General features: G+C 33.9%; 2 protein-coding genes and 1 long non-coding RNA gene across 7 annotated transcripts; 2 read left to right on the top strand and 1 right to left on the bottom strand.

Annotated features, from left to right (window-relative positions):
- The first annotated feature begins 1488 nt into the window (after positions 1–1488).
- Positions 1489–4024, top strand: LOC146944451 (F-box/kelch-repeat protein At3g23880-like). Its single transcript, XM_085742841.1, has 2 exons — positions 1489–1839; positions 2520–4024. Exon 2 carries the CDS (start codon positions 2532–2534, stop codon positions 3714–3716), a length of 1185 nt encoding a protein of 394 aa, XP_085598967.1. The 5' UTR covers positions 1489–1839; positions 2520–2531; the 3' UTR covers positions 3717–4024.
- On the top strand, positions 1489–11928 carry LOC146944449 (glutamine synthetase leaf isozyme, chloroplastic-like). Of its 5 annotated transcripts, none has more exons than XM_085742832.1 (19): positions 1489–1839; positions 4537–4593; positions 4671–4709; positions 4997–5058; positions 5675–6306; positions 7992–8056; positions 8583–8827; positions 8966–9005; positions 9408–9511; positions 9601–9649; positions 9741–9847; positions 9998–10085; positions 10184–10312; positions 10498–10572; positions 10805–10858; positions 10974–11011; positions 11112–11271; positions 11376–11436; positions 11548–11928. In XM_085742832.1, exons 6-19 carry the CDS (start codon positions 8000–8002, stop codon positions 11685–11687), a joined length of 1347 nt encoding a protein of 448 aa, XP_085598958.1. In that variant the 5' UTR covers positions 1489–1839; positions 4537–4593; positions 4671–4709; positions 4997–5058; positions 5675–6306; positions 7992–7999; the 3' UTR covers positions 11688–11928. The 5 variants fall into 5 exon arrangements, with proteins under 5 accessions (XP_085598958.1, XP_085598957.1, XP_085598962.1 ...); XM_085742831.1 differs by having other exon boundaries at positions 2520–4593; XM_085742836.1 differs by lacking the exons at positions 1489–1839; positions 4537–4593; positions 4671–4709; positions 4997–5058; positions 7992–8056 and having other exon boundaries at positions 6191–6306.
- On the bottom strand, positions 7034–8062 carry LOC146944450 (uncharacterized). The gene is made up of 3 exons (XR_015025939.1): positions 7926–8062; positions 7780–7839; positions 7034–7172 (listed from the first exon to the last, which is right to left on the bottom strand). It is a non-coding gene; the product is annotated as an uncharacterized LOC146944450 (long non-coding RNA).
- Positions 11929–12964: the final 1036 nt, after the last annotated feature.

Below are 12964 nucleotides of genomic sequence, written 5' to 3'. Positions count from 1 at the left end.
TGACCCAACCCAATTTCAAAATTAAAAATACAGTTTTGGTGACTATTTCTCAAAACCCGTTTCATAACCCATATTCTTTACAAACCCACTTTTTCCAAACGCAATTCACAAACCCACCTTCTCCTGTTCTCCAAACTCGATTTCACAAGGTGGATGTTAATTGATTTATGTTTGGATACACTTACTTCTTGTGAGTTGTTGTTTGGATAGTTTGAATCAAATTTTTTTTGGTGGTGGCCGGGGTTTGAACCCGGACCTTGCATATTACCATGCGTTGTCCCTACCAACTTAGCTAAGCTCACGAGGGCAGTTTGAATCAAAATTGATTTTGAATGTGTAATAATCAAATTATCTTTTTTATTGTATTTAAAGCTAAACATCTCATTCTTATTTTAGTTAATTATTTGAACTTATCTAAAATCATAAATGGATTTTTATTGGTTAATAAATTTATTTTAAAATAATTTCAGTTTATAAGAGTTTTTTTCCTTAAGAAAATTTATAAGATTTTTGCTTCAAAATCTTTTTTGAAAAAAAAATCATTTTCTTCAAAAAAGATTAAAAAAAATCTTTTTGATCAATTTGGTTATTTTTAATATAATATAAAAAATTTCCAAGGGTGTAAAAATACACAACATCAAACAATATTATTATTACAGTTGAGGTATTTTCCTTATGAGTAATGATATTTGAACAACTATTTTTGTACAACTTTTGGTACAACCTTGTTGTTCTCTCTTCTCATTGGTCAAAAACAATGGAGAGAGTAAAAGGAAGAGAGAGAATAAGAAGATAATGTGAGTATGGGAGAGAAAGTTGTACAAAAATTGTACAAAAATGGTTGTACAAATAACATTTATCTTTCTTGCATATATCCAAGTACATTAATTATTTCTTTATCAACATACCCTTATTTATTTTGCATTTCTTTCTTCAATCAACAATAAATATTATATTGAAAACATAAATTAACTCTCTTTCTCTCTTAAGGATAAAATTGTAAAAACAATAGTAATTATATACAAATTTAATACTACAACCAACTTTCTTAATCTCCGCAATTTTGGCAAAAGACTCCTATATTTAGGGACAGAGGTAGTACTTGATCAAAAAAAAAAAAGGGGAATTAGTCACTTTAGTCCCTGAATCGGAAGGGATTCGTCACTTTAGTCCCTGAATGCAGATAAATTGCAAAATAGTCCTGAATGTAGACTTTGTTAGTCAATTTAGTCCCTGAATGCAAACTTCGTTAGTCAATTTAGTCCTTGAATGTAGACTCCGTTAGTCACTTTAGTCCCTGAAATTGACCATGCAGGGACTGTTTTGCAATTTCTCTTCATTCAGGGACTAAAGTGAAGAATCCTCTCCCATTTAGGGACTAAAGTGACTAAATTCTCCAAAAAAAAAACTCCAATTTACCAATTTGTATCCCTCTTGGAAATCACGTGTCCTTTCTTCTATTTCTCTCCAGATTTCAGAAGCTTCGTTACATTTCTACTATTTCCATCTCCTTCTCACCTCTTACTCTACTAACCTTTCTCCTTACCCGTCTCACTATTTTTTCCCATTCTACCATTTCTCCATCACTCACTACTTGTCTCCTTGGCCTCAAGTGTGTGTGTTGTGAAGAAGAAACAAATTGTTTGATTCCATTTTGCTTGGCCGTGAAACCTTCAATTTGTAGCTTTCAGAAAACTCACGTTTGGGGCCAAATCCGCGTTTGAGAGACTTGATTCTGAAACCCATCCAAACATCTCAAATTGCTTCAAATCACGTTTCCGGATCAAAAACGCAGATCCAAACAGACACTAAACTCTCTCAGTTCTCACTCACTCTAAGGTAAGCCAATTGATTCTCCTATTTCTCCTTCCTTCTTTGTTTTAGGGTTTTATATTGTTCAGATTTTAGGGTTTTATATTCCTCACTGACTTTGGTTTATCGATTTTTTTCCTTTTAATTTTAGTTTCTCTGTCTTAATTTCAAGGTTTTGAAATCTGGGTCGCTGTTGTTTTTGTATAGTATAATTTTATTCAGAATCAGATTTTATGTTAAGACTTGTTGTATTGAAGTTTTTGTTTACTTTCTGAAACTAGTGTTGTTGTATTGTATGATTAAACTAGTGTTTTATCCATAGTACTATGACGCTGTTGTTTACTGCAGAATCAGTGTTTTTGTATAGTATGATTAAACTAATTAGTATGATAATTAAACTTGTTTACTGCTGGGTCTGAAAGATAGTTAAGACTTAATCCTGTGTAAGGCATGAAGGCATATATATTTGTTGTTTTTTTACTAATTAAACTAATTAGTATGAAGATGAAGAACTAACTAAACTTGTTTACAGTTGTTATGGGTCTGAAAGATAGTTAAGATTTAATACTCTGAAAGACATGAAGCATATAAACAGTAATTTGTTATATTCATGAACCATGATTAGGAGTTTTTTTTATTTCTTTTGAACTCGTCTATAGTTCCTATTTTCTGTTTATGCTGATATATATCTTATTTTCTGTTTATAGAATCATTTTAAGATGACAAGTGATGGTAACCTTCAAACATCCGCAACATCAGAGCTTACAGTATCTTCCCTAACCCTAACACCACCATCTTCCTCCTCCATCACTCCCGGAGATTCCCTTCCACTTCCAACTCTTCCATTCGAAATCGTGGTAGAAATTCTCTCCAGGCTTCCAGTCAAGTTCCTCATGCAATTCCAGTGTGTCTGCAAATCATGGAAATCTCTTATTTCGAATCCCGATTTCGCCAAGAAACACCTTCGCGTGTCAAACACACGCCATCGCTTCCTCTTAACCTTCTCCAAACTCTTACCCGAGTTCGTCATCACATCTTACCCTCTCTCCTCCGTCTTCACCGAAATGACTCCCACCGTCACACAGCTAGAATATCCTCTGAACAATAGAGACGAGTCTGATACCATTGTTGGCTCTTGCCAAGGCATTCTCTGTATCCAACGCGATCTCAATTTCCCTGTTCTGTGGAACCCATCTATTAGAAAATTTACGAAACTACCCTCTTTTGAATTTCCACCGAACAAGTTTATCAACCCAACATATGCCTTTGGCTATGATCACTCCACTGATACTTACAAGGTGGTTGCCGTTTTTAGTACATCAAATATTGAGAATGGGGTTTACCAATTGAAAACCCTAGTTAATGTTCATACTATGGGTACCAATTATTGGAAAAGGATTCAGACGGAATTCCCCTTTAAAATTCCCTTTACGGCAACAGGAAAATTTGTTAGTGGATGTTTTAATTGTGTCGGATTTACTGATTCAGTTTCTCCAGCGGTCATTGTTTCTCTTGATTTGGAGAAGGAGTCTTATCGAGCGCTGTTGTTGCCTGATTTTGGAGGGATTTATGTGGCTTTAACCTTAGAGGTATTGATGGATGGCTTGTGCATGCTTTGTCATAGTGGTACATTTTCTGATGTTTGGGTTATGAAGGAGTTTGGAAATGAAAATTCTTGGGCTAGATTGTTCCGTGTTCCTTACATGGGAGGTGTTGATTCTGGTCCTTATACCAAGGCATTTTATGTTTATGAGGATGATCAAGTGCTGCTAGAGTGTCAGTCAAAGTTGGTCATTTACAATTCTAGAGATGGTACTTTTAAGAGTCTTGAAATCCAAAGCACCGATGGTTGGATGGTTCCACAAGTCTACCAACAGAGTTTGATATCACCTTGTTCTTACTAGTAAAATGTGTCTGTCACACGAGCATGGATTTATGAAGAATACATCCTGACTGCAGCTTTTTTATTAAATTTTCATTTTCGTTATGTACCTTATGTTTGTATTAGTAGTAATGCTATGAGGTTTATGTATGAAGAACCCATCCACTGGATTATTTAATTCCCTAACTGCAACTTATATGTTAATTTCTATTTCAATTTTTTGTTACGTATTGTATGTTTATTGGTTACCTCATGGATTGTTGTTAAATATTGTTCGAGGACATTTACGAATTACGACGTTTTATTGTTCGAGGACATTTATTCGATGAATTGAGTTTTGTTGTTTGTTCTTTCATCGTGCATTTCAATATATATGTAGTGGTTTGGTTTTCCAAATTGGAATTCAATGTTATGTCCAAATCACTTGTATGTTTGTTAAAATAGATGCCAATCGATATAAAAATTGCATTATTGTGCTGCAAAACCGCATTGTGTTGGGATGTCTGAAGCAATGTGAAGCTTCTTTGATCTATAGTTACAGTGATTTATATTATTATCTGCCAAAAGCAAAGAATTGCTATTCTAGTATCATTTCTCCATCATCCTTATGGTAACGTTCCCCCCCCCCCCCCCCCCCCCCCCCCTCTCACACACACACACACACACACACAGAGGGTTTAAGCTTCAGAAACAATCGGTTCTCAGAAAACGTCACAATCTCTTAATTTTGTAGAGCCTTTTGGTTCAATAATGTGTTATTTAAGACTATTGTATCTATCTCTGTCCAAAAAGAAAATACTATTGTATCTTTTAATTGAATATATTGCACTTTGTTCTGACAGAGAATTACTAAACAAGCTGGTGTTGGGCTGCTCACCCTTAATCCACAACCAATTAAGGTACTATAATCCTTTAGTTGCCATTTCTTAGTACCTTATGCTGATTAATTATGCTAATTTTGGTTTAACATCGACAGGGTGACTGGAATGGTGCAGGGATGTCACATTAATTACAGGTTTTTTGACATGTCTTTGTCATGAATCATAGTTGTACATGTCTTTTTTTTTTTGAAGGAAATTGTATATGTCTTATAATTTGCTTTTAGATACAACGAATATTTGAGGTAATAATGAAGGAAATGAGAGAAGGTTGATAGTAAAGCATGAGACTGCTGGCATCAACACATTTTCTTGGATATTGCTTCAAAGTTTTTAATACGTTTTCTTGTTAAACAAGTAATCAAACATGAACACGAAAGTATATCATCGTGTGTAAAACATTCTTATATAATTGGTTATGCAGGGAGTTGCTAACCTCGGATGCTCAATCTGTGTTGGGAAGAGACGGAGAGAAGAACGGCAAAGGTGAGTCACAAACAACAATTTTATGCCATTGTTAACATTTAGATTTATTTTTCATTGTTTCCTATACCTAAAAACTTTGGACAATTACCTTGTTGAGAAACCAAACATTTACATGTCTCTTCATACTACCATTTAAGCATAAAGGTTGTTGCCACTACTAGGCCGATACAAATATGGGAGTTTCAGTCTGAATTCACACCTAAGTCATTCTTAGAATTCTCGCTCTCGTTTGAGAGAATAATACAATTAAAATCATATCTCAATCTAAGTGTATAAAAATTGACTGATAGTTGATTATTTTAATGCACACTTGGTTTATTTACAACAAGCTATAAACACTCTCAACAGAGAGGATGTATTACCTTATTTTTTTTATCGGTAAATTTCAGTAAGTTAGTAGTTACGCATACAATTTAAATCGTACATCAATCCAAGTGTACAAGGATTGACTGAGAGTTGATTATTTTAATGCATACTTGATTTATTTACAAGTTATAAATTCTCTCAACAGAGAGGATGTATTTCCATATATTTTTTTTTATCGGTAAATGTCAGCAAATTAGTGGATATGCTAGTTTTCACAGTTTGAATTCTGAACATATTGTCATGATTGTAGGTTATTTGGAAGACAGGCGTCTGGTTTCAAACATGGATCTATATGTGGTAACAACATTATTGGCGTACATTATTGTGCGAACCAACTCTAGAGGCTGAAGCTCTTGCAGCTCAGAAGCTTGCATTGAAGGTCTAAATCTATTAAGCAATGGCCTTACTAGACGGAGTCAGTCAACTAGTTACACTGTGCTTAATCTTTCCTCCATTCATTCATTCAAATAAACAACCCCACTTCCTTCCTTAATCCTTTGTGCTCTGCATTTTTAACAAATACCAATTTTTGCTTGAGAACACCCAAGAACTGCAACCATGCCACTTTCCTTTCTCTGTCTTTACCGTCACCACTGCCTCTGTTTTCAAATCATGTGCTATTCCCAAAATGCCATTGTTCACTCCCTGTGCCAAAGAAAACCCTTTTGATACCAAAACTGAAGAGAAATTCAATTCTAAGAATCAGAGCTTCAAAGGAAGATAATGGGCAATCACCAAATTGGTCTAAATGGATTCCGACAGCTCTTTTGCTGCTGACAAAGTTTTCACATTGATTTCCAGTGCCACTGCTAGTCCCATTGGACAGTTTGTTTTTTTCCTCCAACCACGTTTCTCCACTCTATTGATCCACGAGTTAAATTGGTAAGCTAAATTGTTACATGGGTTTTGTAATTTACACTGAAATTGATGTAACAATTTGTGCTTTTTTATTCATGATTGTGCATTGTTAGGTATGGAGGAGTGTTTTTGTTTTGGGGTTTTGGGTTTGCCGTTTTTGGTAATCAAAAAGTGAAAAAAATGAATGTATGTCCTGTAAGTAGTTAGAGAACCGTGTTGCACGGGGATTAAGTTTATTTTTGTAATATTACACATGTTGTGATTCACAAATATTACATAAAAGTAGTATTATTATGATGCAAAATACATTCTTATTAGCCCGTGTTTTCGGAGGATTGGGTTGAAAAATTATCTTAACAAATAAATAAACAAAGAGTGCATCTCAAGTCAAATAATAACTTAGTTCATCTTTAATCATTGAGAGGTAGTTATATTTATTCTTTTACAAACAACAACAACAACAAAATCTTATTCCACTAAATGGAGTCGGCTACATGGATCAAAAAAGAATTCCTAAATAGTAATAATCTTTACATTTTAGTAGTAGAAGAATCCAAAGATAAAAAACAAATAAAATCATTCATTGAGAGGTTTCCTTCGCTTTTGAGGTGCTTTCTCATGGTTCTTAGATAAGAAGATATTCCTATATGCTTCAAAGGATCACATGATATGAACATCTTTAATGGATTAAAGGATTTGATTGATATATCACATGTAGTGAAGGCTATGGCCAGCAACCAATAGTATGTTTTTTTTTTTTTTTTTTGAATCAATAGTATGTTATATTGAAAACAATAATGAAGTTCTCTTAATCCAACAACCAGATGTAGTGGAGGCTTTATACCTCTTGCTTGATTTCAACCAATTCCTTCATCCTTTGATTCTGAGAACTGCTACAAATCACAATGCATGTATTCAGCATAACCAACAGCGAAAGAAAATTAAAGTTAAATATGTATGCATGAAGGGACCAATTGTTGAAAAGATCAAATATTGTAAGAGCATATATTTTTGTTTGCTTTGCCTAAGAGCCAGGAAATATCATAGGTAATTTACCAAAGTTTCTCTAAAAAAAGAATAGTATCATAATTTTATTACACAGATGAAAACAAATTAAGGTGGGAACCAAATTAGAGGCCTACTTACGTGTTATACATTCTGCTCAGTCCCTACATCCTCATATTCATGCAAGTCTGAGGCTTTGCAAAGAAAATGGGAACTTCACCCCTCATATTCAATGCTCATAAAAACTTAAAATTTATCTAATACACATGGTCATGGTTTTACTTTTTACTGTATGAATGAGGGACACAAAAAGAGAAGAACTATACAAAATGAAGCCAAGACACACTGTTAAAGTTTAGTTTAACTTAACACTACCTTCAAGCAGAATAATAAAATAAAATTAAAAAGCTAAAAAATCCCAATTCCCTAAAACCCTACAACAATTGATCTATGGTCTTTGATGAAAAAACAACTATAGAAAGAATAACTTACCACTAACCAATCCCTCTAGATGTTACCAAGTCCATATTTGCAGCAGACCTTTTATAGGACCTTGTAGTGTAATTTCAATCATTTTAATCTTTTTCTTCACAAACCAAAACAATATATGAAAGTAAATCAATCAATTTTAGCTTTACCTTGTATGGTCTTATTACTGAGTATAGCAACTATACATTTAAGGAAGAAAACCTGGTTTTTTGCAGGAAGATGAATGCAAAGTGCTGTAAACCAGCTGTTGCTTCTGGCGTGTTTTGTCTCTTTGTGTGTGGTACAGTGGTGATTTAATGAGTTTGTTTGTTTGTTTCTGAAAAAAGGCTTGAAATATGGCATATTTGGTTTCAAATTTCATGTGTAAAAGTGAATGAAAGTGATTAAAAAACTTGTGAAAATGATGATTTGGCAAGGATGGCTTAAGAATTTGACACCTAAGTAAAGTGGCCTAAAAATCTGTCATAGTTGTAGATAAACTATGACAAGTATTCAACATGCAAGCACATATCATATTGTTTGTTCCTCCTAGCCTTATTTCAAGGCAAGTATTCAACATGCAAGCACATAATCACTTTCATAGCCTCTAAAGGATTATCTATGTACTAGCCCTTCAGACTGAGACTTGATATCCTATCTGGTGTCTGACACAGGTGGTTAGGTTTGGTTACTACCATTATCTTAATTATTACTAGTGTCTACACTGAACACTCTACACATGTGTTAGTGTCGTGTCTGGTGTCTGGGTACGTATTACTTAAAATAGTAATCTAAATTTATAATTTAATTCATTTTTTATTAAGCAGAACATGGCACAGATTTTGGCACCTTCTACACAATGTCAGACAAGAATCACAAAAACCTCTTCAATTGCAACTCCAACCTCATCAAAGATGTGGAGTTCTTTAGTTATGAAACAAAATAAGAAAGTTGAACGTTCTGATAAATTCAGAGTAATGGCAATCAACTCTGGCACCATCAACAGGGTTGAGGATCTACTTAATTTGGACATCACTCCATTCACTAACAGCATAATTGCTGAGTACATCTGGTATTTCATTCTACTCTTTCTCTGTTAGTATCTCATAATTTGCCTAATCAAATTATGAGTATATATTTCATTTTTCATTCTTCTGTATGAACTATGAAGGTACAAGATATTTAAAACTCTGATACTTTTTCTAAACAGGATTGGTGGAACTGGAATTGACGTGCGCAGCAAATCAAGAGTACGTTATTTAGACCATGTTTTGATAAACAACCTAATTAACTGCCTATAGCATAAATTCTTGTCATATAAAGTACTCATGTATAAGCTATTTCTATAACAAAATATAAAGTAAAATTAATATTGTTTTCTATCATATAGACTATAAGTTATTTTCATAAGCTGTTGTGGAGAACTTATGGAAATAAGCTGAAAATAGTTCATGGACATGTCAAAAGTTGTTTTCATATGTTCTTAACAATCATACAAGTAATTATGTCAGCAGATGAATTCAAATAAGTCAATCCAAACAGACCCATACAATGTTGTAAATAGGCTAAGATAAAGTATCCCTACTAATGTTATTGTCTGATTTTACTCATGCTATTAATCACAATCCTGTATATATGTTTTGTATTCTCAGACCATATCAAAGCCTGTTGAGCATCCCTCTGAGCTTCCTAAGTGGAACTATGATGGATCTAGCACTGGACAGGCCCCTCGTGAAGATACTGAAGTGATCCTATAGTAAGAATTTGTTTCTGATACTTCTATTCATGTTACTAGTTTTTACCACATGCCATTCCAGATTTAATTTGATCTTTTTTCCTCCTCAGTCCTCAAGCAATTTTCAAAGATCCTTTCCGCGGTGGTAACAACATTTTGGTAAGCGGTGTGATACTTTAAAGATGTTTCATGACATGTTGATTGAAAGGCAATTATTATGAAATTAATCGAATTATTTTGTTTCACGAAGGTCATTTGCGATGCTTATACAACACAAGGTGAGCCTATCGCTACAAATAAGAGATATAAAGCTGCTGAAATCTTCAGAAACCCAAAGGTTGAGGCTGAAATTCCGTGGTATGTATGTTACTCCTTATTTTTTAATATTACCAACTATTGTTAGATGCAATGCAACCGAGCATCTAAAATAGAAGATAACTGAACTTTTGGTGTTGAATTATAATATTAACAGAAAACATGCTGATGTTGTATGTTGATTGTTCAAAGGTTCGGAATAGAACAAGAGTACACCTTACTTCAAACAGATGTGAAATGGCCATTAGGTTGGCCTGTTGGTGGCTATCCTGGTCCTCAGGTAACTAATACCAGTTCTTTTGTGTTTTATTTCAAATTTCATAGGAATTTGCAAACTTCAAAATATGGATTTAATTAAAAGATTTCTTGATGTATCAGGGTCCTTATTACTGTGGTGCCGGGGCAGATAAGTCATTTGGACGTGATATATCTGATGCTCATTACAAGGCTTGTTTATATGCTGGAATTAACATCAGTGGCACTAATGCAGAGGTTATGCCTGGCCAGGTAAATCTCCTTCTGTTCCTTTTGTATCATGTGTTATGATCTATGAAACATTGACACAGACACATACATCGGCCAGGTAACCAAACGTGTTGGACACCTGACATACTTTATTATGAAGTGTCGGTGCTACATACCTTGTAATTATTTGAATTGTTTTTCTTATTATTGTTTTATGAATATTGCAGTGGGAGTATCAAGTTGGTCCTAGTGTAGGTATTGAAGCTGCTGACCATATCTGGGCTTCAAGGTACATCCTTGAGGTAATTTCATTTAACCTACTTTTGGGGTTTACACACACACACACACACACACACACACACACATATATAACTTAGAACTATACGATACAGAAAGGTTAAGCTTCGGAAACAATCAGTTATCAACAAATGTCAGTGTCTAAATTCTGTAGAGGCTTTTGGTTCATTAATAATGGCTTATTTAAGACTTTTGTATGTTCTAATTGAACATACTACACTTTGTTTGTTCTGACAGAGAATTACTGAACAAGCTGGTGTTGTACTCAGCCTTGATCCAAAACCAATTGAGGTATTGTTATGCTTTAGTTGAAATTATTTCTTAACTATGTTAATTAAATTTTACTAATTGCACCACCAAAAAAAAAAAAAAAATTTACTAATTGTTTTGGTTTTAACCTTGACAGGGTGACTGGAATGGTGCAGGATGTCATACCAATTACAGGTTTTTTGACATGACTTTGTTATGAATAATCATAGCTGCACGTGTCTTATATTTGACTTACTAAATTATCAAGTTGATAAATAATATCATTTGTTTTTAGTACAAAGAGCATGAGGGAAGATGGAGGATTTGAGGTCATAAAGAAGGCAATTTTGAATTTATCCCTTCGCCACAAGGTCCACATGAAAGCATATGGAGAAGGAAATGAGAGAAGGTTGACAGGAAAGCATGAGACTGCCAGCATCAACACATTTTCTTGGGTATTGCTTCAGAATTTTGAATGTCTATTCTTGTTAAACACATATAGCAATCAATCATGAACTTGAAGTTTATCATCTTGTGTGAAATATTCTTATATATGCAGGGAATTGGTAAACGTGGATGCTCAATTCGTGTGGGAAGAGAGACTGAGAAGAATGGAAAAGGTGAGTCACAATCACAAACATTAATTTTATGTCATTGTTAACATTCAGAGTTCAAATGCATAAGCGTTATCATATGCATGTTGTTTACCTTCGCTGATGTTTTGATTGTAGGTTATTTGGAAGACAGACGTCCAGCTTCAAACATGGATCCATATGTGGTAACAGCATTATTGGCAGAGAGTACATTATTGTGGGAACCAACTCTAGAGGCTGAAGCTCTTGCAGCTCAGAAGCTTGCATTGAAGGTCTAAATCTATTGATTAATGGCGTTCTAGATGGAGTCGGCACTGCTGCAGTCTGTGAGGAGCTGGAAAGCTCTTTCACTTTCCTTTTAGATTATTTATATTTATAGTATTAATATCTTGTTGTCTGGACAAATGAGGCTGCCATGCCTAGTTATTGGTTATGAGATGAATGCACATTATATATCAGATATATTTCGTTGTCTGTGTTAACATATGGTATGGACAGAAATTGATGCTTGTTTTGTTATATTCTTCAAGATTTGCTTTTATTTTTTCTACAAATAAATCAGTCAGCTCATGTGCCTTAGAAAGAGAAGCCGTTCAAATTTCAACCGAGGACATTCATAATGGAATAGAGCCAGTATTGTTTTTAATTTTCAATACTTAACAGTAAGATTAATTTAGTAAAATTATCGTTCAATTTCTTTCATTTGTAGTTTTTTGTTTATTTTTGCAAAATAACTTAATATGATATTGAAAATGGGACAAAGGGAGTATTTGCAACATAACACAGTAAAAAAAAACTTCAAAATAGTGATCTAAATTGAATATAATCCAACATTGCACAATCAATATAACTAAAATGGTTGTTCCGTGAGTTCAACTCACATGATAAAAGGTTGCTTAGATATTTGTACGTTGAGGGGGGAGTTTGAATCTGCAATATCCCTCTCCTTCACACTTGGTGGTATGCAATTTTTTTCGCTAAACTCTTTGATACACAAAAAAGTTTACTTGAATATATGCATTTTTAGTGGATTAAGAGAAACGTATGACATAGTGTGGATAGTGTTGTGAGAGTTAAAGTCGATAGAAGAGTAGATATGGAACGACATATAAATGAGAGGATCCACAAACATTATGGCTACTTTTCTAAAAGGGGAAATTACATCCACATCCCTTGAGTTTTATCTAAATGACACTAACACCCCCTCTAGTTTGAAAACCTACACTAACATCCCTTAAGTTTTCATTAATAAGACAAACATCTCCTTTTGATACTAACACAGTTAATGGTGTTGATATTCCGTTAATTTTTACAATCTGATATGTTTGTTAACTTGATTTCTTCAAAACAAAAAACATCTGTTAACTTGATTGTGCTTAAAGGGACATACTTTGCTAATTCCATTGAGAGAGAGTCAAGGAGATGACGATGGGAGAGACTTTGCTAATTCTAGAGAAAGAGAGAGATAGTCACGATGGAACAATGAGATGTATATTTATTTATACATATATGATAGAGAGGAGATTGAATAAAATCAATCCAATTGGCGTTAAAG

Source organism: Medicago sativa, chromosome 2, assembly GCF_051527215.1.
Source record: "Medicago sativa cultivar Bolivia chromosome 2, Bolivia_mono, whole genome shotgun sequence".
Lineage (NCBI taxonomy): Eukaryota > Viridiplantae > Streptophyta > Magnoliopsida > Fabales > Fabaceae > Medicago > Medicago sativa.
Note: the sequence above shows the minus strand (reverse complement) of the source record. Positions and strands in the feature narration are given on the sequence as shown.

Bases quoted from the DNA above. Each gene is read 5' to 3' on its own strand.
- LOC146944449 (XM_085742832.1), top strand. From the start codon at position 8,000: ATGCAAAGTGCTGTAAACCAGCTGTTGCTTCTGGCGTGTTTTGTCTCT. The intron at 9,512-9,600 runs GTAAGAATTTGT...TTTCCTCCTCAG, and splicing joins GATACTGAAGTGATCCTATA to TCCTCAAGCAATTTTCAAAG. The intron at 9,848-9,997 runs GTATGTATGTTA...GATTGTTCAAAG, and splicing joins GTTGAGGCTGAAATTCCGTG to GTTCGGAATAGAACAAGAGT.
- LOC146944451 (XM_085742841.1), top strand. From the start codon at position 2,532: ATGACAAGTGATGGTAACCTTCAAACATCCGCAACATCAGAGCTTACA.